Below are 26,743 nucleotides of genomic sequence, written 5' to 3' on the forward strand. Positions count from 1 at the left end.
GATTTAGTATCTGAAACTGAATGCAGGATAGGATAGAATAATAGGATTTCTGAGGGCCAGATTTGAACCGCCAACATTGGCCCACCCATTTAATTATTCAAACGTGTTTTATTTGTATATTAACAGTTTTTTAATATAATCATTTTAAAACCACAACCAATCATAAATTACAATGACGAAAGGTAAAAAATAAAATAAAATCATGTTTACGGAGCATTTGTCAGGAGAAAGAGAAACACAGCTACATTTCACTACACTAAATCGTGAAATTTATGGCGAATAACTGGCAGCTGTGGTTGCCAGAACTTCACTGTGAAAAAATGTTGGAAATGTAAACAAAAATAATAGTTGAAAATTTTGGCAACCATAAATTTCACAGTAAAGACCTATTGTGAATTTACAGTAGATTATCATGAACTAAAATCAATATCGTAAAACTCTTTATGGTGATTTATGTAGAAATAACTGACATTCTGTTAAAATGATTACAGTCAGTCACTGTTAAACGTATTTAAACTGTATAACATAATACGGGATGTAATTGAAAACGTTAATATTATGATAAAATTCTGGCAACCACAGCTGCCAGTTATTCACCGTAATATTTACATTTTTAATTAAATACCGTATTGTTTTATACAGTTTAACTGTATAATACTTACTTATAATACTTACTATAATATTTAAAGGGAGGCTAGGCAGTTTTGGCTAGCTTTCAGCACCGCCGTTGTAGAACCGACAGCAAAACGTATCCCCTCCCCTCGCTGTGTGTTTGTCTTTTTAACTTCTTAATCAAACATCTGAAATGTCTCCCAGCCTTCTTTAGTGTCTAGATGCGTTATATATCACTAAATTAAACAAGTCAGCTGTGTTTATGATCAAAAACAAGCAGGAAATGTGCCGGAAGCAGTCCCAACAGAGCAGCCTGCCAGTCTGAAGTTGCAAGTTATTCTGGTAGCAGGGGGCGATAGGGGCTGGGAGGCCTTTCATTAACCCTGTAAAATGTCCTTTTAGCACATAATGGCTCAAGAAAATGATTTAAAAATATGAACAATTTGCAAAGTGTCTCTTTAATAAAATTGCATTTTGAGTAAACGTAGCACAATGGAAGTATGTACTGGGATTAAACATTTGTATTGCTATTACACTTTTTTTTATTGGCATGTCTTTTTTTTAGGTTTTGTTATTTCATTTGCACTATATTTTCACAGTTTATTTGTTCAACTCTGTAGCTGACCAATAAAATATGTAAATAAAGTTTGAATTGAAAAATAAACATTTGGCAAATATTTGTATAGCACATTTCAAACAGGGCAATTCAATGTGCTTTACAATTAGCATGACATGGCACAGCAACAACAGCATGAGAATACACATTCAAATATACACAAATAAAATTATAATTTAGAACTAAAAGGAAAAAACAGAATTAAGGTTGAGCAATTACATCAGAAAATACAATATAGAGAGATGTAGCATAAGAAACAATTCATTGAAAGGCTGATTTGTACATCTGGGTTTTAAGTTTTGATTTAAACACTAGAGTTGGGGCAGATCTGAGGTCCAGGGGGAGCTGATTCCATATGTGAGCAGCAGAGTAGCTAAAAGCATCTTCACCTTGTTTGGTTCTGACCCGAGGTTCTACCAGCTGATTTTTTCCTAAGGGTCTCAGAGCCCATTGGGCGTATATACAGGAATGAGATCTGACATGTATTTTGGCCCCAGGTCATTGAATGATTTATAAACTAGTAGGAGCACTTTGAAATTTAATCTGTGATTTACTGGTAACCACTGTGGAGATCTAAGGACAGGAGTGATGTGCACCATTCTCTAAGCTCTTGTTAAGACTCTAGCTGCAGCATTCTGAACAAGCTGCAGTTGCTTCACAACTTTTTTGGGAAGACTAGTGAGGAGACCATTGCAATAGTCCACCCGGCTGGAAATAAAAGGATGAAAGAGTTTCTCTAAGTCTGGTCTGGACATGAGACCTCTCACTCTTGATATTTGATGAAGGTGATAAAATGCTGATTTAGTTATAGCCTTAATATGTCCAGAGAAGCTCAGATCTGAGTCAATAATAACACCACAATTTCTAACCTGGGTCTTTGTCTTTATTCCCGTGAAGTTCAGCTAAGCAATAACATCCATCCTAACCTCCTTATTGCTAAAGACAATTATTTCGGTCTTATCTTTGTTTAACTTAAGGAAGTTTGACTGCATCTAGTTGTTAACTTCTTCTAGACATTGATAGAGTGAGTCCAGCAGATGATAGTAACTAGGTGATAGGGCTTGGTAGATCTGGGTGTCATCAGCATAGCTAGGATAGCTCCTAGGGGGAGCATATAGTTATTAAAGAGTAGTGGTCCTAGAATTAAGCCTTGGGGGACCCCACATGTCATAGTGATCGGCTCTGATTTATAATCCCTAATAGAGACAACATATCCCCTGTATTTCAGATATGATTGGGACCAGGCAAAGACTGTAGCGGATTGTCCCACCCCGTTTGTGAGCCTGTCAAGGAGTATGTTGTGGTCCACTGTATCGAAAGCTTCACTGAGGTCAAGCATCATTAGGACAGATGCTTTACCTGTGTCAGTGTTTAGACAAATGTCATTTAATACCTTGATCGGTGCAGTCTCAGTACTGTGGTGCTGTCTAAAGCCTGACTGAAAACCATCCATAAGATTATTTGACTCCAGAAAATTATTTGGATCATTACTGCTATTTTGATCATTTTCCCGATCAGAGGGAGATTAGAGATCGTTCTGTAGTTGCTCAAAACTGAGGGGTCTAGTTTCCCCTTCTTTAGAAGGGGTTTAACAGTGGTAGTTTTTAGTGAGTTAGGAAAAATTCCTGACATTAAAGAGCAGTTAACAATGTCCAGTACATCAGCTTTCAGGCAGCTAAAAACATTTTTAAAGAAGTTTGTTGGCAGGCTGTCCTAAATCCTTAAATGTTTTAATACTAATCAGGCTGAAAGCTGGCATTATAGGTTGTTGCTGTGTGGGTGTGTACATTGTCTAGCTGTGTTAGTTGAGTTAGAGGATTGAAGATTTTGTCAGTGAAGAAGGATGCAAACTCATCACACTTAGTCTGAGATATGAAAGCGGGATAAGTGTGCTGGGAGATTAGTTAGCATCTCGACAGCAGCAAACAGGACACAGGAATTGTTTGTGTTGTCACTGATGACTTTTGAGAAAAAGGCTTGTCGCGCCTTTTTTATCTCTGCGTTATAAGTACTCAGCTGCAATTTGAGGTCTGATAGTGATCTTTTATTTTTTATTATTATTATTTTTTTCCATGTCTTGTCTGGCTGTGAAGCAACCCGAATTGATTTCTGAATGCTGGTGACAAGCCTTACAGATTTACTCTCAGGTGGTGCATCAAAGCTTCTGCTTTAATGTCACGCCTGATACTTTAAATTATTGTCAGTGTTTTGTTGGATGCTTTTTAACCCTTTGATGCATGAATTATGAAATCTTCAACCATGATTTTTTTAACAATTTTTTTCAGTCGTCTTTAGGTGTGAATGAAACAAATTTCAAGAAATATTTTTTGTCAAATTTTATAATTTACAAATAATTTATTACATGTCCACCTCAGTGGACAGCGTGTGTTCTGAGCATGAAATATGTTGGCTTGGCTTACTGAAGTCCAAATGGAGGGGCTCAAATGCAATTAAGTCTTCAACAGCTGTGCTTAGTAGCAAAAACAAATAAATAACAACTTTTAAGTATCTGTCCACTGTAGTGACCATTATGCATCAAGGGGTTAATTCCGACCACACACAGAGACAGAGGTGAAAGACAAAGGAAGAGACACAAGGGGGGGTGGGGTTGGGGGCCGGGTTGGGTCTACAAAAATAAACAATCAGTGTGTCACGATGCAGGTTAGGAGGAGATTAGGAACCAAGATGCAGACGACACCAGATGACACGAGGCAGGAGCAGTTTAAAAGTAAAATCCTTTTATTTAGGATGACGAACCAGAAATCCATAGGGCAGGAAGTAAAAAAAAAAAAAAGTCCTGATCACCAGGAGAACGAAAGCTCACATAGTGCACAAACCAAGAGACAAGATACAAAAGCTCACCTAGAGCACAAAACATCGCTGACACAAAACAATGGACCGACAAGACAATGAGACACAGGCAGGGCTTTATACACTGGGGCATAATGGGAGGCAGAAGAGCTGCAGGTGTGTGGGGAGAGAACCAGGTGAAGGCAATAACTAATCAGGGAGAAGGAGCAGGGGAGGACACCAGACCTGACTGGGGAAGGACACACAAACACACACACACACACACACACACACACACACACACACACACACACACACACACACACACACACACACACACACACACACACACACACACACACAAACTGAAATAATAGACCAATAGAAATATGGTGGGGAGACTAAGAGAACTTGAAGAAAACCAGGAGGGAGCTGGGGACAAAAAGGGCTGGAGTTACAATGACACCTGGAGGGGCTGGGGATAACTGATGGAACACAGGACTTGGGAGGAATGATCTGGAGGACTGCAAACAGGAGACACATGAGGAACACAAAGAGACACAGAACATGACAGTACATCCCCCCCCCCCCCCCCCCCCCCCCAAGGGCGGATACCAGACGCCCAAGATGAGAACAAGACAAAACCACAAACAAAAGACAAAACAGGACACAAAACCACAGGGAGGGAGAGGAGGGACCAAACAAAAACAACCCAAAAGGGCGGGCAAGGAGGGAACAGGAGAACTCCGGGGAATAGGAGTCGGGAACAGGGAACTCTGGGGGGCCGGCGACAAGGAACCAGGAGCCTGTAACTCTGGGGGGCCGGCGATGGGGAACCAGGAGCTGGGAACATGGAATTCTGGGGGGCGGCGATGGGGAACCAGGAGCCGGAAACAGGGAACTCTGGGTGCTAGCGATGGGGAACCAGGAGCCGGAAAGCCTGGGGAATGGTGACCCCGGAGGAGGACGACAAAGAGGGGACTTCAGAGGAGGACGACGAAGAGTGGACTTAGGTAACGGGGACACATGGGACTCTGAAGACTGGGACTCTGGGCTGGAGGGGGAGACGTCGACTTCAGGGCTGAAGGGGAAGACGTCAACTTCAGGGCTGGAGGGGGAGACGTTGACTTCAGGGCTGGAGGGGGAGACATCGACTTCAGAGCTGGAGGGGTCAACAGAAGAGGCGTCGACTTCGACACTGAAGGCGTCGACTTCGAGACTGGAGGCCTCGACTTCGAGACTGGAGGTGTCGACTTCGAGACTGGAGGCGTCAACTTCGAGACTGGAGGCGTCGATTTCGAAACAGGAAGCGTTGACTTTGAAACAGGAGGTGTCGACTTCTGTCGACCTTGAGACTGGGGGTGTCGACCTTGAGACTGGAGGCGTCGACTTTGACACAGGGGCCGTTGACCCTGCGACTGGAGGCGTCGACCCTGCGACTGGAGGCGTCGACTTCTGGCCTGGAGGCACCGGACTGGGCAGAGCCTCTTGGACAGGCTGGACTGGAGGCGGAGCCTCTTGGACAGGCTCGGCTGGGGCAGAGCCTCTTGGACAGGCTGGGCCGGGGGCGGAGCCTCTTGGACAGGCTGGACCAGAGGCGGAGCCTCGTAAACGGGCTGGACCGGAGCCTCGTGGACGGGCTGGACCAGAGCCTCGTGGACGGGCTGGACCGGAGCCTCGTGGAAGGGCTGGACCGGAGCCTCGTGGACGGGCTGGACCGGACTGGGCAGAGCCTCTTGGACTGGCTGGGCCGGACTGGGCGGAGCCTCTTTGACAGGATGCAGCACGACCTCGAGGACCATCGCTGGAATTGGATATGATGCGACCTCCGGAACCACCGCTGGAACTGGACACGGTGCGACCTCCGGGACCACCACTGGAACTGGACACAGTGCAACCTCCGGGACCACCGCTGGAACTGGATACTGTGTGACCTCCGGGACCACCGCTGGAACTGGACACGGTGCGACCTCAGGGACCACCGCTGGAACTGGATACGGTGCGACCTCCGGGACCACCGCTGGAACTGGATACAATGCGACCTCCGGGACCACCGCTGGAACTGGATGTGGTGCGACCTCGGGGACCACCGCAGGAACAGGATGCGGCGAAGGCAGGTGGAGCTCAGACTTGGACTGCAGAACAGGGGCCTCTTGGACAGACTGAACAGCTCGAGTCTCCGGAATGAGGAGGAGATCGGGCTGAACTGGTGATGGTGGCGAGTGGAGCTTGGGCTGAGGTGTCAGAGCAGGAGACACCAGAACTGTTGGTGCTGCTCTGACCACAGAAGACCTCTGACGGCGGCTGTGGCGGCGTCGACGTGGGGGCTCTTGGGTCAACGGAGGTGTGGAGATGATGCTGGCAGAGACAGAAGATGAGGAGGAACAACCCACCAGGGATGAAGAGGCAGCATTGTCGGGATCAGGTGAGGGTGTGGAGGTGCAGAAATGGCAACAACAGGTTCAGGGGAGAAGGAGATGAAGCCGGTTCTGATGGTTTGGACCGAAGCAGGAAGGGACTGGAGTCTAGGAGCAGAAGGAGGAGATATTGAGGAGGAGGTGGCAGGAGCGACTGGTGGAGGAGGTTCACGGCCAAAGGCGCATAGTAGCATCTTGGCAAAGTCCCAGAATGACAGTCTTGATTGAGTCTATGTCAAAAAGTTCTGCGGCCCATTCCAGAGGTCTATCCCTTAGACAAAGCACCATGAAGGGGACTATCGAATTCCGAAGAAATCATGTCCAGGTGGTGAGCATAATCCTTAATAAACTCCCAACAGGTGTCTGGGTCTCCATGGTAGGTGTACATACACTGAGATGTGGATGAACCTGGAAGTTCTGCTGGGTCCTGGTTTGGTCAGTCCATTCTGTCACGATGCAGGTTAGGAGGAGATTAGGACCCAAGATGCAGACGACACCAGATGACACGAGGCAGGAGCAGTTTAAAAGTAAAATCCTTTTATTTAGGATGACGAACCAAAAATCCAAAGGGCAGGAAGTCAAAAAATCCAAGTCCTTATCACCAGGTGAACGAAAGCTCACATAGGGCACAAACCAAGAGACAAGATACAAAAGCTCACCTACAGCACAAAACATTGCCGACACAAAACAATGGCCCAACAAGACAATGAGACAGACAGGGCTTTATACACTGGGGCATAATGGGAGGCAGATGAGCTGCAGGTGTGTGGGGAGAGAACCAGGTGAAGGCAATAACTAATCAGGGAGGAAGAGCAGGAAGGAGCAGGGGAGGACACCAGACCACACACACACACACACACACGCACCACACACACACACACACACACACACACACACACACACACACACACACACACACACACACACACACACACACACACACACACACACCTAGCTGGAGAAGGACATACACACACACACACACAACTGAAATAATAGACCTATAGAAATATGGTGGGGAGACTAAGAGAACATGAAGAAAACCAGGAGGGAGCTGGGGACAAAAAGGGCTGGAGTTACTAGGACACCTGGAGGGGCTGGGGATGACTGATGGAACACAGGACTTGGGAGGAATGATCTGGAGGACTGCAAACAGGAGACACATGAGGAACACAAAGAGACACAGAACATGACAGAGTGATGAACAAGAGTCTGCTTCTAGACCTGCAGAAAGAGAAAACAAACAAAAAAGGTACACACAACAATACAACAGGAGCAAACTATCACTGTATCAACTTGATGAGGAAATATAAAATCAACATTGTTCTACTGAAGAATCACATGATAATAAATCACTGTGCATTTAGTGCCAACCACAGCCTAAATACATGTGTTGAAAATGCCCAAGTCTATACTTATGAGAGCACCATGTGAGCACCTGTGTGCATACATGCACTTATATATGTAAGGCTTCTCTATAGGAGCGTCCAATAGAGAGTGTGAGGGGCCACAGATCTGCCCCCCAAAGTTGTATAGGAGATGGAGGGTCTGATAGTGATCTGGTAAGTTCGTTTTCCTGAATTGGTGCTCTGCTTTTCTTCATTCTCATTTTTGGTAAGTGTCATGTGATCAGATATGCAGCGTGTATGCCTTTAAGACTGGCCTGGGGGGAGGAGTTTTAGGAGGGAGTTCGGTGGGCTGGAAAATAAAGACAACACCTCTCGAGCTGAAGGGAATTGAGTCATTTATTACGTTGGTCATACATATAACATGGTGTCAGAAGTTAAGTGGTGAATATGGCCAAGTTTAACCCTCCCGACAACTTTGACTTCACCCATCTGCAGCAGTGGCAGGAGTGGAGGCAGCGGTTCCAGCGTTACCGGCTAGCAACTAAGCTAAACCTCGGGGATGGAGCTTTGCAGGGTAGCACGCTACTCAACGCTTGGCATGGAAGTGGAACAAGTGTTCAGCACTCTGCGGTTCGATGAGGAGGAGGATGAGGAGGACTATGACACGGTATTGGAAAAGCTAAATAATTACTTCATTCCAAAAGTTAATGTCATCCACGAACGAGCTCGGTTTTACCTCCGCTCACAAAAGAAGGGCGAGTCTGCAGAGGAATACATACGTACACTTTATGAACTGACCGAGACCTGTCACTTTGGTCCAGCGAAGATTGAAAACATTTGCGACAAGTTAGTGGTTGGGATCCTGGATAAAGACATGTCAGAGAAACTACAGTTAAAAGTGGACCTCACACTGGAGAAAGCCGTAGAGATGGTGAGGCAGTCTGAGCAGATTAAGGGGCAAGTTCGCCAGGAAGCTAAGGCTGACACGTGAGATGGAACATTTCTGAGTGAGTTCACACATTCTTGTGCCTGTGACTGCAGGGATGCAGCAGCTTTGAGTGAGGTTAGACACAATGTGCACACTGTGCCTTCCCAACAACACAGAGGAAGCGAGAGGGTGCGGGGCGGCGGCGGGCGCCAGGGCAACACAACGGCAGCGCTGCAGAATCTAAATGCTTCAGGTGCGGACGGGACTACAGGAGCAATACACTGTGTGCAGCCAGGCAAGCAAAATGCAGAAATTGCCATAAAACTGGACCCTTTGCTGCCGTGTGCCGCTCCACAACAATAAACAAAATACAAGAGGATGAAAATGACAATGAGGGGCACTTGCTGGGTGAGAAAAAAACAACACATCTTTATGAAACTGATTCTAATAAGCCATGGACTCTCCAACTAAACATCTGCAGTACCTCTGTCAGCTTCAAAATTGATACTGGTGCAGATGCCAGTGTAATTTCAGACGACACCTGTCATCGCCTCAGCAGCTCGTCCCAACTGTCAAGCGCCCGCATAGTTTTCGACAGCCCTGGTGGAAGGCTCGACTGTCTAGGACTGTTCACTGCCACTACAAAATACAAAGGGTAGAGTGATAGGTTCAACATCCACGTTATGAAAACAACTAGCAGCAACTTATTAGGCTGTGATGTTGCTGTGGCGATGGGACTGGTGAGGAAAATGGAAGAGGTGAGAAGCACGTTCGGGACGGATCTAGGCCTCTTAAAAATAAAACCTTTGAAAATACATCCGCGGGATGACGCTGTCCCATACAGCGTCAGCACAGCAGGGAATGTCTGCCCCCCTTCTTTCCAAAATCAAGGTTGAGCTTGACAGGATGCTGAAATGCAATGTCATAGAAGAAATAGAGTCAACAGAGTGGTGTGCTCCCATATTTCCAGTCCCTAAGAAAAATGGTGAGGTAAGTATTTGTGTTGACCTGAAGAGACTGAACATGGCGATGAAGAGGGAATGATTTTTCCTACCCACCATAGATTATATATTGCCGAGGCTAGCAGAGTCTAGAGTATTTTCTCTACTGGATGCAGCAAGCGGCTTCTGGCAAATCCCACTTGAGAGAAGGACAGCTAAACTAACCACGTTCATTACCCCAGCGGGTAGGTTCTTTTTCAATCGACTGCCCTTTGGAATCACCAGTGCGCCAGAAATTTTCCAGAGGAAAATGTCTGTGCTGTTCAGAGACCAGGAGGGAGTGGAAGTGTACATGGACGACATCCTCGTCCATGGCAGAGATGATAAAGAACTCGAAGAAAGACTCCAACATGCTCTGGGCGTCCTGGAAAGTGCAGGCCTAAAACTGAATAATGAGAAATGTTTCCTGAGACAAAGACAGCTGAGCTATTTGGGGCATCAAATCTGCGGTGATGGCATTCAGCCTGATCCCTCTAAAGTAAGTGCCATCACAGAGCTACAGCCCCCAACTGATGTGCCTGGCATGAGGAAGTTACTGGTCATGGTTCATTACCTTGGACGCTTCCTGCCCAACTTATCTGAAGTGATAAAGCCACTGAATGACCTGCTGAGGAGTGAAGCAGCGTGGACCTGGGACACAGCACAAGATTACGCATTCAACAAGGTAAAACAACAAATTTCCACCGCACCTTCACTAGCGTTCAATGACGTAACTAAACCAACTGTGGTCAGTGCAGACACGAGCAGCTATGGGCTAGGTGGGGTACTGTTACAGAGACACTCAGATGGACTGAAACCAATAGCTTTCTGTTCAAGATCATTCACTGAAGCTGAGATGCGCTATGCTCAAATAGAAAAAGAATGTCTGGCTGTAGCTTGGTCCTGCGAGAGATTTTCCATTTAGCTATATGGCCTGAACAACTTTACGGTCCATACAGACCACAAACCGCTGATCCCCCTAATTAACAACAAAGATCTTGATAGGGTTCCCTTGAGGGGCCAGCGGTTGCTGATGCGGATGATGAAGTATAACCCCATCGCAGAGTATGTGCCGGGGAAAACACTAACAGTAGCTGACATGCTTTCCAGACATCCATTACCCGCAATAACAAGTGAAGTGTCTGAGCTAACGTATGATGTTTCAGTATTTGAAGATGCAGGTCAAGCGGCATGGCCAATGTCACCTTCCAAACTGGAACGGATCAAGCAGGAGACAAGTGTGGATTATGGCCTGCAGTTGGTGAACAGGCTGATCTTTTAGGGATGGCCAACATATGTGGGGAGCGTACCCGCACAAGCTAAAGCCTATCACCAGTGCAGTATCAGCCTGTTGTCATCAAAGGGTCTTGTGCTGTATGGAGACCGCATTGTGATTCCCCAAAGTTTGAGAAAAGAGATCCTTCACTGGTTACTGTACATGATGGGCACCAAGGCATCACCAAGTGCAAGGAACGAGCACGCCTGAGTGTGTGGTGGCCCTGACTAGAAAAAGATATCCAGGAACTAGTGATGAAATGTCTGGAGTGCATGAGAGTCACACCTACACAACGGAAGGAGCCTCTGATTACAACACCACTACCACAGAGGCCCTGGCAATCGATAGGTGCGGACATCTGTGAGTATGAAAAAGAACATTACTCGGTAGTTGTGGACTTTTATTCTCTATAGAGTTGGCTCATCTACCAGACATGAAGAGTGAGACCGTATGCTCCCACCTGAAAAACGTTTGCTAGGTGGGGTTGTCCAGATGAACTCACCACTGACAATGCTACACAGTTTACGAGCAAAGAGTTTGACAGTTCTTCTGTAGCCTACGATTTTAGGCACATCACCTCCAGCCCCCGCCATCCTCAGGCCAATAGTGGGGCTGAGAGAGCTGTTCAGACAGCAAAGAGGATTCTCCGGCAGGACGACCCGTTTTTGGCTCTCATGGTCTACAGAGCCACGTCAGTACAAGCCACAGGCGCCAGTCCTGCCCAGCTGATGATGGTTCGTCAGATCAAGACGACTATACCTACAATCGATAAGGTTCTGCTGCCTAAGTGGCCCAACTTTGCAAAGGTGCGTGCAGCCGATGCCAAGTCGAAAAGGAGCTACGAACGTGCCTACAACCGAAGCTACGGTGCCAGAACACTCCCACCACTTACACCCGGGCAGAATGTGGCGGTGAAACTTGATGGCAATTCTGGCTGGACATCTGTGGCAACGGTCCAACAACCACATCCAGCTCCTACCTGATCCAGACAGAACATGGGGCACTGCAGAGGAACAGGCGTCACCTACAACCAATATTCCTTCCTGGTGTGGCAGATCAGCCACCACCACCACCATCGTCAACACCCCAACCTACACCTTTAGGCTCCCCTGTTAGAGAGGCTGTTTCACCTACTGAAGAGTCTGTTTCTCCTGCCCACGGGACTGTCCCAGCCGAACCTTCTGATCGTCCTCCGGGATCAGCTCGCATGTATTTTACAGGCAGAGTCATCTGGCCCCCCGGAGGCTCAAGGACTTTGTTTGTTATTGAACTGTATAAATGGAGCAGAATAACCTCTGGCCGCTATAAGGGTGTTTGGGTAGTCCACCCCATCACCCCAACGACACGCGTGTATGTTTGGGTTGTGTCCTGTTGCCTCCATCCTTTTGAAAATAAAAAAATAATGAAAAAAGGATGGTGATCGTCTGCAACCGTTGTGATTGACTCTTTGGTTAAAAGCATCCATGTTATGTTTCTACTGTCGGTTGCAGTTACAGACGGTTCTACTGCTTTGAAAAAACAAAAAAAACAAAAAGGAAGATGCACTTTGTTCTTCCCTATACTCTGTTTACATTGTCTCTGACTCAAAGGACGGGAGATGTCATGTGAATAGATATGCAGTGTGTATGCCTTTAAGATTGGCCTGGGGGGAGGAGTTTTAGGAGGGAGTTCCGGTTGGAAAATAAAGAAAACACCTCTCGAGCTGAAGGGAATTTAGTCATTTATTACGCTGGTCATACTTAGAACAGTAAGTAACAGATCTAGAGAACCTCCATGGAGCTTTCTGTTTGCCAGAGATAAGTTTGAGTTTTTCAGGAATAAGTCATCTTTGAGACGCATTATGAAAAGAAAAACAAAGTTATTTCCTGTACTAGAAAGCTCTTTAACCTCAGGGCCAGTTTATAGGTGTAGTTAAGGCATATTGAAACACAGCTAATTATATATTTGATTAATTTGTGTTAATTGTGTTTTTATTTATGCTGTGATCAGTTCTGGTAGAAATATTGTGACCTTCTAGGTGAAATTTGAGCTAACTGGACTGAAGATTATGTTTAAAGAACATCAGTTTTAGTATGGTAGTGACACCCTTCAGATCAGAAATGATCAGAATCTGTCAGGAAACCCATCTAAGAGATCTAATTTAATTCTTCAACATAACTATTTTTTACTTTTTATGAAAAAAATGAAGTAGACCAAGCATATGATACCTTTTTAAATATATTTAAAAGTCAATTTGACAGAAACTGTCCAGTTATCAAAAATATTCAGAGGAATAAGTATAAAGAAAAACCGTGGATGACCAAAGGTCTACAAAATGCATGCAATAAAAAAAACACACTTTACAGATAATTTATAAAAAACAGAACGACAGAAGCAGAACAAAAGTACAAAAGATATAAAAACAAACTCATAAATATAGTGAGAAGCTGTAAACGTGAATATTTTATTAAAAAGTTAGAGCACAATAGAAACAACATAAAAGGCATCTGGAAAGTATTAAATGGCGTAATTAGGAAAGAGACAGGGAATAATAACTATCCACAACATTTTATAGAGAGAAAAAATAATATTACAAACATGAATGAAGCAGTGGATGAATTCAACAAATATTTTGTAAACATAGGATCTAAATTGGAGGAAAAAATAATAGTTGATGAGATACAAACGGATGCCACAGAGTATGTTGAAAGAAATAAAAAGTCTGTTTTTTTAAGAGCAGTTGATGAGAAGGAGATTTATGAGATAGTTAGAAATATGAAGAATAAAACCAGTACAGACTGGAACGATATTGACATGAAAACACTGAAATATGTGATTGAGGGCATTGTAAAACCATTAACACACATTTGTAATCTTTCTTTTCAAAAGGGGTTTTTTCCAAATAACATGAAAGTAGCAAGGGTAATTCCTATTTACAAGACAGGAGATAAGCATCAATTTACAAATTATAGACCTGTGTCAATACTATCACAATTTTCCAAAATATTAGAAAAACTGTTTGTTAAAAGATTCGATAATTTTGTTGATCAATGTGAGTTGCTGACGGAATGCCAGTATGGCTTCAGGAATAATAGGTCAACAGTCCAGGCACTGATTGATCTTAATGAGGAAATAACAGAATGCATTGACAAAAAGAAGCATGCAATAGGGTTGTTTTTAGATCTGAAGAAAGCTTTCGATACAGTAAACCATGATGTATTGATGAGAAAAATGGAAAAATATGGTTTCAGGGGTATAGTATTGGACTGGATAAAAAGTTATTTATCAAATAGACAACAATACGTGCAAATAAATCAACATAAATCAGGACTAAGACAGATACAATGTGGGGTGCCTCAAGGATCAGTCTTAGGACCTAAACTATTCATAATGTACATAAATGACATTTGTAGGGTTTCACAAGTTTTGAAGTTTGTATTGTTTGCAGATGACACAAATGTTTTTTGCTCGGGGGTGGAATTGCAACAGGTCCTGGATGTGGTCACACAGGAAATAAATAAATTAAAAAAATGGTTTGATGTAAATAAACTGTCACTAAATTTAGAGAAAACAAAATTTATGTTGTTTGGTAATGAAAGAAGACACAATGAATTAGATATAGTAATTAATAATGTAAAATTGAGAGAGTATATGAAATAAAATTTCTTGGGGTGGTCATAGACAGCAGAATCTGTTGGAAGCCACACATCAAATATGTTAGGGGGAAGCTTGCACGGGGCATTGCTTTATTGGGGAAAGCTAAGTATATTTTTAATCAGAAAGCACTTTATATGTTATACAATACGATGCTACTGCCATATTTGAGCTATTGTGTAGAGGTCTGGGGAAACACGTACAAAAGTCATTTACAGACATTAACAACAATGCAGAAAAGGGCTATCAGATTAATAACAAATGCAGGATATTTGGATCACACAAATGAACTTTTTATTAAAACACGGATAATGAAGTTCCAGGACTTGGTTAAATACAAAACAGCACAAATAATTTATAAAGTAAGAAATAAATTAATGCCTGATAAAATACAGAAACTGTTCACAGAGAGAGAAGGAGGATATAACCTGAGAGGAACACTAAACTTAAAGATACATAAGTTTAGAACAACATTAAAACACATGTGTATCACAATAATTGGGGTTAAATTATGGAACAATTTAGAAGAAGAAATTAAAGTAAGTACAAATATAAATGTGTTTAAAATGAATTATAAAAAACATATTCTGAACAAGTATATAGTAGAAAATAGATGATTTATGTGAGTGTCCTTTATTCTAAGGAAAAGTAAATTGTATCAATTGTAAAAAGATGTTTTTTTTTTCTTTTGTTGTTTTTTTTCCATATAATTTGGTGGTTTTTGGTGACTTGTACCATTTTGTTTGTTTTAATGTCGGTTTTGTGTTAGATTTAGTAAACAAGTAAAAATTACTTGTATAAAGGGGTAGGGACATATAAGTTTCCACTTCAGCCTACTCCTTTTCAAACACAGAAGAAGGGATGATATGTATTTTTTCTGTTTGTGGTATTTTTTTTAAAAAAATGTATGTTTTCTTTGTTTGAAATAAACTAAACTAATTCTACTATTGCTAGAATTGTGTTTCCTGAAATACATTTTCCCATAAAGAAAATCTATAATCCTTTTAAACAGAATATGCCAGCTTAATTTTGCCCTGATATATATTTTCACAAAATACATATTATTCTCTTTTGAGTCTGATTTCAAATTAGAAGGAAAAAGTCCTGTACACAGTTTTGTTTTATTTTACTTTTCTATAGCAGCTTTCAATAGATCTCTTTTACCGCCCTCAACATAAAAATTACAAACACTTAAGTGCTTTTATTCATCCAAGAACAATGCAGCTTTTACCGGTTTTGGCCTTTTAGAACTGCATGTGTTGCAACTATCAGTATTGATTTTGGTTTCATTATTTTATGACTCAGTTCAACTGGGAAGAAAAACTATTTACAGAACCATTACATTTGGAATCTGATTTATCCTTTTCTAATGTTCAAATCTGCATGTGTTGCATTTATGTACAGCTTGAAACTATTGTTAAATAACAATACTTCTCTAGTAATAATAATAATATATTGCTTATGTCTAAAAACAGGTTCTGGATGTTTTTTTTCTCTTTATTTTCTTTCATCAGGAAAATCAAGACCAACTATTTCATCGTGTCCCTGGCGTTTGCTGACCTGCTCGTGTCAGTGCTGGTAATGCCTTTTGGTACCATCGAGCTGGTCTACGAGAACTGGATCTACGGTGAAACGTTCTGTCTGGTTCGGACGTCGTTAGATGTTCTGCTGACCACTGCTTCTATACTTCACCTGTGCTGCATCGCTCTGGACAGGTGAGACTAATGGGTGAGCTTTGGACTTGTATGCACATACTTGTTTTAGCTTTTCTCTTTCTCATTCACTTGTGCTGGTCAGTGCTTAACTAGTTTTATTTGCAGATTGTGAGGATGAGATGCCATTCATTGAAGGACTTAGGTAGGGGTTGATTCACACATAGGTCAAATGCATGCACAGTTAAAAAAAATTGTTCAAAGACAGACAGCAGCTTTTGTGGAGTTCAATGCTCACGAGAAATAAATTACATAACAAACCATATGAAAGTTCAGTTGAAGACCCTGAAACTCAGATTAGCTGCAAAAGAGAGGGAAAAAGCTGCAGTCATCTGTGAAGACATTGGTTTATTGGGTAAAAATTAAACAAACAAACAAATAACAAATAAATGAATAAACACTGATTACGTTTCATCTGGGCCAAAATATGGATAGGACATCTAAAGATAAAAGCTCAATGTAGCTAATAAAACCTACTATACAAGCAGCACTTTTGATGCTTAATCAGTACATTTGCAGTGCTATCTAGTAGGAGTGAATGCCTTGTAAGTCATACTAGCACGGAAAAAATGTACCGGTGCACCATTAGCAGGAACCACCAGTATCCCACATCACAGCTGAGCTTCAGGTTTTGGAGTCTTGCCATCAAATTGGATAGCAGTGACGTGACTCTACCACCAACATGGACGTTTTATCTCCACAAATTACACGAGCCTGGAGGAGCTTCTACCATGTTGTGAAGTTACTAATGCTAATGGTTAGTTTCTACTAGTCGAGACATTCTCTGCTGTTTCCCGGACACTAAACCAACAACAACCTTCCCCATTGTGAGTCAAGATGGGTGAGCCCATGAATGTTACGTGACAGTGTGATGTAGATCTGTCAGGATTTTCAAATTCTAGAGTTTCACTATTTTCTATCAAAAGATAATGCAGAAGATAGGTGTAGGAGACTATTTTCATGCTAAGTCTGCATGAAAATCTCAGAGCAACTGATTATGATCAGCAATAATAATTTAAAAATGGGTATTCAGTTAGTTACACCTTTAAAAACCAATGAAAGGATACAGTGATCACTCAGAGGACATAGAAACACAATGAACTGGATAAATTACTTTTACTGCCAACCCTGGGTTGGGGGAGAGGTCTTTCCTCAAGTGGAAGAATATCTCGGCGTCTTGCTAAACAGTGAGGGAATGAGGGAGCAGAAGATCAACAGCCAGAGCAGGGCAGTGTCTGCAGTGGTGCAGACGTCAAGCACACACTCACAGTAAACTTACCGCACAGGGAAAGAGCAGACAGATTCTGCAGCATTCTGGAGAAGCATGTGGAGCAGAGTTTTTAACCTGAAGATGGAGATATTTACAGTTTTGGGCTGAAATATTAAATTTAAAGTAAGTTGCACTAAACTGCCACACTAATGTTTACACATGTCTACAGCTCTATTAGACAATCCTCTATACAGGTTATCAGCAAAAATAAATAAAAATGAGTTAATTTAGGTGTTACTCACTTCTAAGTGACTCTGCTAACCTCTGCCTTCTAGGATGTAAGACCTTTAATCTGAGGCTGAGGTCTTCCCTTGAGCAAGCAGGAGGCAAGCCGCTAGTGCTGGCGTCTCATCTGCTTCCTGTCAATCAAGAGGACATGCCCCTAGTAAATCACAATTTGGAGCTTAATTACATATAAATAGATGAGTTACAAAAAAATATTCACCCCCTCGTCCTCTGTTTAATTCTGCATAGAAAATGAGTCTGGTAACTCTCCCATGCAAATACAGCCCCTGACAATTCTAACCGAGCCAATCAGCACTGAGCAGAATACGTCTGCTTACTCACGGGTAGAGACGCACATGAAAGGCGGGACTAACTAGTTCAGAAATAACCAATTAGAAGAACTGTACCGTGCCACAGTGTGGTAAAAAAAAATGGCGCCTGGCGATAGTACAAACACCTTTCTTTAGATGAAAGGCATTTAGCAGCTCTTTTTGTTGTGGGAGAGTTACCAGATTCATTCTCTGTGTAAAATTAAACAGAGGAAGATTCTGGCAAGCCAGGCTACCTCAAGACTTGTCATGGCTGTAAACTAGACCTACTAAACCTAAAATTGTGTTTTGTACCAGGCTGTAAACATGTTTATTTCTGCTGTGAATTTGGTATTTTTAACATGGGAGTCAATGGGATCTTGCTCCGTTCTGGAGCCAGCCCCTAGTGGATGAGGGTGGAACTAAAGTCTTTGTGATGTCTGCATTGTCTTCAGTTTTGGCATGATCAATGCTGGTTCTTTTTCATAAATAATATTATAATGAAGTTTTTTTTTTTTTCAGAATAAGTGATATCTTGTAAAGACATATGGTTACGTTATTTTAAAGGCAGTTAAAAACTATTTGCATCTGTATATCAGAGTTTAGCTCAGGACATTGTCTGGCTTGTAACGCATTAAGATGTAATTACTGGTCACCAGAATTTTTGAGAAACGTATCATGTTTTTGTTTTTATGAATGTGATGCTGTGACAGAGAAAAGGCCTGAGTTCTTGTAGAAAGCTGCAGGATTGGACCACGAGTTAATGAAAGTGTCACTCAAAATGTGAGAGCATTTGGGGATTAGTACAGAGAGCAGATTAGGTGTTCTACATTTTTATGGAGGTTAAAAATATCTACAGATTGCTGCAAACACTCAGACTGAAGAACAAGAACAGCAAATAAATGTAAAATTGAACCTTCTTTTAAATTTTTTTACAGGATTTCTTGGTGATCTAGCTTAATTACAACCACTTGAAATCTTCAATCTATCTGCCTGAGTTGGATAAATACCACCACACTGAGATGCTAACAAAGAATTATGTATTGAGACTGTCAACACTAAATAAATAAAGACATTATATCATTTGCATTAATAATCATTATGTCTATTATTTTTATTTTTTGCATTTGGCAAATATTTTATCCAACTGACAAGATGAGAATTTAATCAAATCAGTTACTTATGAGGCTAAGAAGTAACTACTGACAGGGATGAACACTAGTCTGTGGTGACAGTGTAAAGAGAGGGCAGTAGAGTGTGAGAATGTGTGACTCAAAAGCTTCAAGACTGAGTGGTATCTAGAAAAATATATTATATTCAAGAAAAACTGTATTTTATTTGACCTTGTTGCCGAGTTGTGCATTTGGAGGAAGAATCATTTCATTTAATCTTTAAGAATCCTCTGAAGATTAGTAGCCCACTTACTACTGAATACATCCTCATTTCTCACTCAAGAAGGTCATTTATAATTTAGCAACTGCTAATTTGTCAAATGTAAAGCTGCAGAATGTGTGTGATATGGAGGCTTCCTCATTGGTTTAATACATTGACTCATCGCCATATAATTTAATACATTTTGACACAATGCAGGCACAACATTTAAAAGCAAACCACTTTAGAAATGTCACAATAATTACCTATGACTTTATTTGTTAGTTTATATATATATATAATTTTTCATTTATGTTTAAAATATATTATCAATAACCTTTAGATGGGCTGATTATTTCTTCAGTATTGGATCTGTGTCACAATCAAGGCACCTCTCATTGATCAACATCAAACTGGCTCAGTTCTCAGTCTCTGTTGTTGACCTACCATCTATAGTTTTATGATGGCCTTACCATAATTTGGCATTGATTCTTTACTTGGTCAGAAATTTGAGATTTCTAAGGAACCAGAATGCAGAACTAGACCAACAACCAGAGAAACTGTTTCAAACACTGTGTTTACATTAGTTTCACTTTGACTCTGTTTACTTTAGGAAAAACAAATCAACAAAACAAAACAAAACAACAAGAGCTTTTTCTTACTCATCCCCCCCCCCCCCCCCCCCCCCGGTCTGGATGATTTTAAATCTCTGGTTGTCTGGGCAATTCAGGACTGGACACCACACAGAGTTGTCTTCACAGTTGATGTTTTCATCTGAACTCAAAAACACCATTGTAATCACCAGCTGGTGTTCATGAACCTATGTCGTGTTTAACTCCCATTTGTGACGGTGTTTTAACAGACACTGTTTGGAGATCAATAAAGAACATTCACAAGCTCTTTAAACTGGTGCTTACAAAATGGACTGGCGATAACATGACAACCGTTTTTCAGGAGTAACAAGACGAATCCTGTGAAACGCCCCCCAGAGACTCAGAATAAACAGACTTCATCATAAATGATTCAAATTGATTTCAGAGACAAAAAATCTCAATTTGTACGTTTTATAGTAAACTGTTTTTCTTGGTTTTGTGGTATTCTCAGTAAAAATAAAAAATACATGAAAAAAAACTAATTCAATAATTAATATTCACTATAACAAAGTGTATGAAGTGAATGTTTGTTAAAACATCTCATATGTTGACATTTAATAAACTCTGCAAATCCCTGGACTGTTAAAAATTCATAAGGGCATGGCTGTGAGGGAAGGTGATTCTAATGAAAGAGGAGATACATGTACTCTGAGGAAACTCTACCCTGAAGGCATGTGTAATGGCACCAGTGAAAGCTGCAGAGCTCATCTGCAGGAATACCTTGGGTTAAATGCTTTTAGACCAGAGCATATAGGATGGGAATAAGGCTGCAGATTCCAGAGAGAATTGAGGAAATGGAAAAGGAACTGGGCAAGGGAAGGTTTTGACCATTTTATAGCATATGATTCTAGAGGTGGATCTGTTTTCTTTCCATTTTGATCAAACACATGCCTCTGTGTTGCACAGCATCTGATTTGTTTTGACTTCAGTCAGCATTTTGAAAAGCCAGTAAATGTTTCCTGTTCTCTTTCCTCAGTAAAAAAACATGCGTCTCCTGCAGGGACCTGGTTAGAGGCAACAATTGATCTCAATCAGAGGGATCAAAAGAAAGGCTGAAGATGGAGTACCGGTTACAAATTGATTAAGAGTAAGAGGATGGAAACTGTTACTGAGATAACACAAGAGCTAGAAAAGGGAGACAACACAGAATTGAATCAAATCCTACAAAGTCTGTTACATAGTGGGAGTAGGAAAAAAAATTGTATTGTTTTATATTACCGACATCAGCACTTTGGAGAAATTTGAGCCAGACATCCTCTGGTGCTGGATGGAGAAAAAAGTATGAAGAATTCCCAGAAGATGTTCGTTGTAATCATTTATGCACTCTATCGTGCTCAGGGGGGGTTCACCAAACAAGATGCAAAAGTGCTTTCTTAGCAGATCAGTTTCTTTCATGGGCCCTCCAAGTTTCTTATGAGTTAAAAATGTTAGGCTTCAGGTAGCAACTTACCAAGGGGTACCAGAACTAGGGAGGTCCTGTCCATCTATAAGAAGACACCGCTTCTTCATGCAGTGCCTCCTGTCCTTGTCTCTACGCTGTAAACAGTGTCAACCCCTTGACTAGTGTTCTTCACGGTAAATCGTTTATAGTTAGCCTTTAGGGTAAATAATAAATGACCTGTACTTGTATAGCACCTTTCAGAGTCAGAGGACATCAAAGTGCTTTACACTACAGTGTATCATTCATCCATTCACACACACAGACTCACACACACAACACACGTTGACACACATAACTGCATTGTTACATTCTCTTTTGTAAGTCGTGTTGGAAAAAATCATCTTCTGAAAGCATAAACATCAGCATTAACATGTTCATTTGCATGAATACTTGGGCCGCCTTTTGCATGAATTACTGCATCAACGCGGTGTGGCTTTGAGGCGATCAGCTGGTGGCACTCCTGAGGTGAAGTGGAAGCTCACTTTGCTTTGATAGTAACCTTCAAGTCTTCTTGTTCAGTTTGGTGTCTGATCCTCTTCTTCTCTGCTCCATACTGAGATTGTTTAAAGTCTCAGGAAACCTTGGCAGGTTAGTGATTAGGGTGTGACACCACGAGCTTTTGATACTTAAAGGGATATTCCACCCAAAACTTTTATTTTGTCTGTTGACATATTTCCCAGAGTTAGATAAGTGATAAAAAAACTATTTTTACCCAGCCCAGTCATTCTCCTGACCTGGCTGTACCCCTTTCGATTTAGCTTAGCATAAAACACCGCTTCAAAGTGAATGGATCCAACTAACATTGTGAGTAAAAACGTCCTGAAAATTACTCATTAGTAGGGATGGGTACTTTTCACATTTGAATCGATTCTGTATCAATTCCCTGTACCTAGGAAATCGATACTGGTACTTAATGGTACCACTTTTTGATACTTTTGAGTGTTTAATAATTAATTATCTTTTTTAAATTAAATACAAAAATTAAAACCCAGCTCCGTGTGCCCCTATTCCTCTTCTATGCCATGATCTACAAATGAAACAAAAGTAAGCTTTGATACCATACAACAGTTAGTATTTTAATATTATGGTGTTTCACGAACTAAAACCAGCTCCATGTACTCCTTTTCCTCTTCTTTTCCCTCTGGACAAACTGTGTGATGGTGGGTCCTTGTAGTTTTATAAACTGCAAAACAAACTCTGCTGTGAACTAAATTTACAGTGCATCTTCATTCTTTTTGCCATTCAATTTCAAACTGTTGATTTTCCTACTCGGGATTTCTGAGTACTAAAAAGAAAACAAACGCACAATTAACTGCTAGCAACGGAAGCTAAAGTATGACGCTAACATTGTCTTAAACAGCTTATTTACCTCCTGGAGCAGATCAAATCAAATCAACTTTATTTATAGAGCGCTTTCACATGGCCAGAATGGACAAACAAAGCGCAAGATGATGATAGCTCATTTAGATCATTGCCGATATCCGCATCACCCCAGTCATCCATCGCATTTAGTGAAGTGGACCCAAACTTTAGAGCGCGCTCTTTCTTCCATGCCGCTTTCTCTGTTTACATCTCGCCCGCTGCAGCTGACGACATAACGCTGCTGTTTTTCTTAGGAAATTAGGTATCGAACACTTCTGGAGGTGTAAGTGGCAAAAGGTACCGAAATAAGGCACTGTTTCATATCACGTGAATTGGTCTTTGGTTGGTACCATGGAATTTGGTCAGTGCCTTCAAAGTACCAAATTTGGTACCCATCCCTACTCCGTATCGATCCCAATTCTGCTTGGTGAACTAAATAATCAGACTGACTGGAGGTGAAAATAATTAGTAACATAAAGGAATCACAGGTGCCATTTTAGACCTGGGACCGCTTTATGACAAAGCACAGCTGTAAACCCCCGCTGGCAGCCCAAAACACACCTGCTTCTGTAAACACAGATGCACATGTTGTTAGCGAACCAGCATAAAACACACTCAAACACACACACACACACACACGGTCCCTGTTCATTTAAGTTATACAAAAATTAATTGTTCTTAATGAACAGTGATTTTCAGAGGCCTAGTGGTAGAGTGTCTGCCCTAGGACTTGGAGATTAGGGTTCAAATCTTGATCGGGTCATACCAAAGACTTTAAAAATGGGATCCAACACCTCCTTGCTTTACTCTCAGCCTTAAGGGGTTGGATTGGGGGGTTAAACCACCAAATATTTCCAGAGCACAGCCACAACTTCAGCTCACCACTCCCCATGGCGATGAGTCAAATGCGGAGATGAATTTCACCAGTGTGTGATAACTAGGTTTGTCACGGTAACCGGTGTAGCAGTAAACCCCGGTTAAAAAGTTGACAATAATAATAACTGTCTTGTTTTTTTTAGAAATATATTATCTCGGTGGATTACCATGGCTGCAGCGTAGGTGCTGTAACGTGATGAAGGAGCCATTTCTCAAGGCTATTTATCCTCTAACCACAGTTCCCTTTGACACAGTGCCAGAGTGATGAAACAGCCTCAAGGTCATGCATTCGCTTCTAAACTGTTTACGTTTTAGCAATGAAGACAGAAGATGAAGACTTTTCTTTTATCAGATCAAAGAACTCTATTTTCAATAAAACTAATCAAAACAACTGTTTGTCAATAATACAATGTGACCGATCTGTGAAATCACAATATTGTGATTAATATGTTTTTTCATAAGTAATATGACTTATTCTAGTCGCGGACACCCCCATATTGCAATGACCCTATGCATTACGGGGCTCCCAGGGGCAGAGAAGAGTTGGTCTCTCCAAGAATAATTATGAATTTAACAATGATTACTGCCTGATGACATTTTTCCAAATCTGCAAAGCTCACTGGAAGGACACAAACCGAGGACAATATGTTCCTGATATAGGGCTTATTACTCAAGTAAGGGTTAAAAAAGTATCTGATTAGAAGGCTACTTGAGTACTGAGTATCATCTGGTCTAATATTTTTAAAATGATGACATCAAACAGACAAAAAATAAGAATTTATGGGCAAATATTGGTATTTTGAAGACTAAAGGGGAAAATGTAAACAAATAAACAACATAATTACAAAATAACACATTTTCAGCTAAATTTAGACACAAACTGAGGGCAATATTTCCTGACACACAGGGTTTATTTAATTGTGTGAAAATGTAACACGTTTAAAAAAAAATACCGCGATAGTACCGAAAACCGTGATAATTTTGGTCACAATAACCGTGAGGTAAAATTTTCACACCGTGACAACCCTAGTGATGACTAATGGGACTTTTTTTTTTCTTCAACATTTTAAGATTATTTCAATACATATGACTAGGATTAAGTTAAAATATGCTGCTCTGCTTTGTTTCCAGTAAGAAGTCAATCCTCTCACAACACAAACAGCCTAGATGTTTTAAAGCCTCAGGTGACAGCTGAGTGAAATCCAGGTGGATAAATTGTTTTAGCATGTGCTTTTGAAGAATGAGGGGGAGGAAGACTGTTGTGGTCGTTTGTAGCTTCCAGCATCCTAAACTAAACCGATTTTTAAGAAAGTAAAAAAAAAAAACATAGGAAGAAGGATCTTTCCACAGTATATAAGTATTTGAAAGGAAACATCTGTTTGCTGCTTCACTGGTAGGGAAACTATAAATAGACTGTGGGACATAAATAGTTTAGTGCAGTGGTGGCCATTTTCAACACTTTACTGTATTAAATAATTTGAGAAAAGCTCAGAAATATGACATTGATAGGAAAAAAGAATAGTGGAAAAATGATGGTTAGTCTTTGAGATGCGACACCGAATCCCATTACCCAGTCAAAGCTTGCAACAGCTTTCTTCTTAAGGAGCATACACACACACACACACACACACACACACACACACACACACACACACACACACACACACACACACACACACACACACACACACAAACACACACACACACAAAGCACTACCTCAGACTCACACTGACATTGCCATTTTGTTGTATAAAACAAAGGATTAATAATAAAATAATACATCTTTACATGTACACTGAAAGGAATTTTCAAAAGCTATAGGCAGTTGGACTGTGAGGTTTAATAACAAAAAGACTCAAAGAAAAGTGTTGTGCATTTTTACAACTTAGCAGAATACTCAAGTCTGTAAAAATTACAGATAAAAGAGTCATAAAAGAAAAAGAAATGCAAAAGAAAACAGGAAAGAAAGCGTAGAAAGCAAGCTGGCAGCTGCAGCACTGAGCTTCTGAGAAAAAAAATAAAAGAACAAACAATGCAGTTACAGCTTCTGAGTCATCTAATGTGAACTGAAGACATTGTAGAAGCCTGAAAAGAAATCATTTAAGTCTAAAAATATCTGTTTTACTACAAAGCAGGATGCTCCAACACAAAGGCATTCAGTGACATGGCTAACTTAGATATGTGAAGAAAAGACTTCTATGGAACCACTTTTAATACTAAACCTGTTTACCCACTTGTACTTATGTTTATTGATGTATAACAAACTGAATAATTTTCTTTTTTGTTTTTCTTTCATTTAAAAGGTTTACAAAACAGATCCTAGAAATCTAAGCAGACCTTAGCAAAAGCAAAATGTTTTTTCTTTGCATTTCGGTCTAGCCATGCTCCATTAGAGCCTCAGTAGGCTCAATTTGGTGGGCCAATCACAGCGCCGGTTGGTGGGCCAATCACAGCGCTCTATCGGTTTTGAAGGCCAATTACAGCGCTTTATTGGTTTGGTGGCCAGGATGATGTGATGGAGCAGAACGAATAGGATGTCTGTGGCTCATTCGAAGAAACGTTGACATCATCTTTGGATTATTTGAATTTAGGGTTTTTTGTGAGTCAAAAGCAAAGAGAGATACTTATGTCCTTTATATAGAAATAGGACATACTTCTTCAACAGTGTATGCAGGGTCCAAAATTAACACTAGCCACTCGCCAAATGCGAGCAAATTGCTCCATTTGGCGAGTACATTTTTGAGCTCTATCTGCAACAAAGCGAGTACATTTTTCACGCCAAATTTGTTATGTTTATCAGTCATCTTTCATGGATTTCTGTGATGCTCCTCCTGCCTGCATGCGACGTACACAAGCGTACGCGAAACGTGAGCGCCGCATCCAATGTAATTTCCGTCTATCCCATTCACTCAATGTTAATCAA

At 41.3% G+C, this 26,743-nt stretch overlaps 1 protein-coding gene across 3 annotated transcripts in view; it reads left to right on the forward strand.

Moving 5' to 3' along the window:
• htr4 (5-hydroxytryptamine receptor 4) overlaps window positions 1–26,743 on the forward strand; it is a 251,194-nt gene that overhangs the window by 137,703 nt on the left and 86,748 nt on the right. For all 3 annotated transcript variants that reach the window (XM_054739381.2, XM_015951925.3, XM_054739382.2), the window contains exon 4: window positions 16,116–16,316. In XM_054739381.2, the coding sequence (XP_054595356.1) occupies window positions 16,116–16,316 (201 nt within the window). The remainder of the gene's footprint in view (window positions 1–16,115; window positions 16,317–26,743) is intronic.

Source organism: Nothobranchius furzeri, chromosome 1 (genome assembly GCF_043380555.1).
Source record: "Nothobranchius furzeri strain GRZ-AD chromosome 1, NfurGRZ-RIMD1, whole genome shotgun sequence".
In the NCBI taxonomy this organism is placed as follows: domain Eukaryota; kingdom Metazoa; phylum Chordata; class Actinopteri; order Cyprinodontiformes; family Nothobranchiidae; genus Nothobranchius; species Nothobranchius furzeri.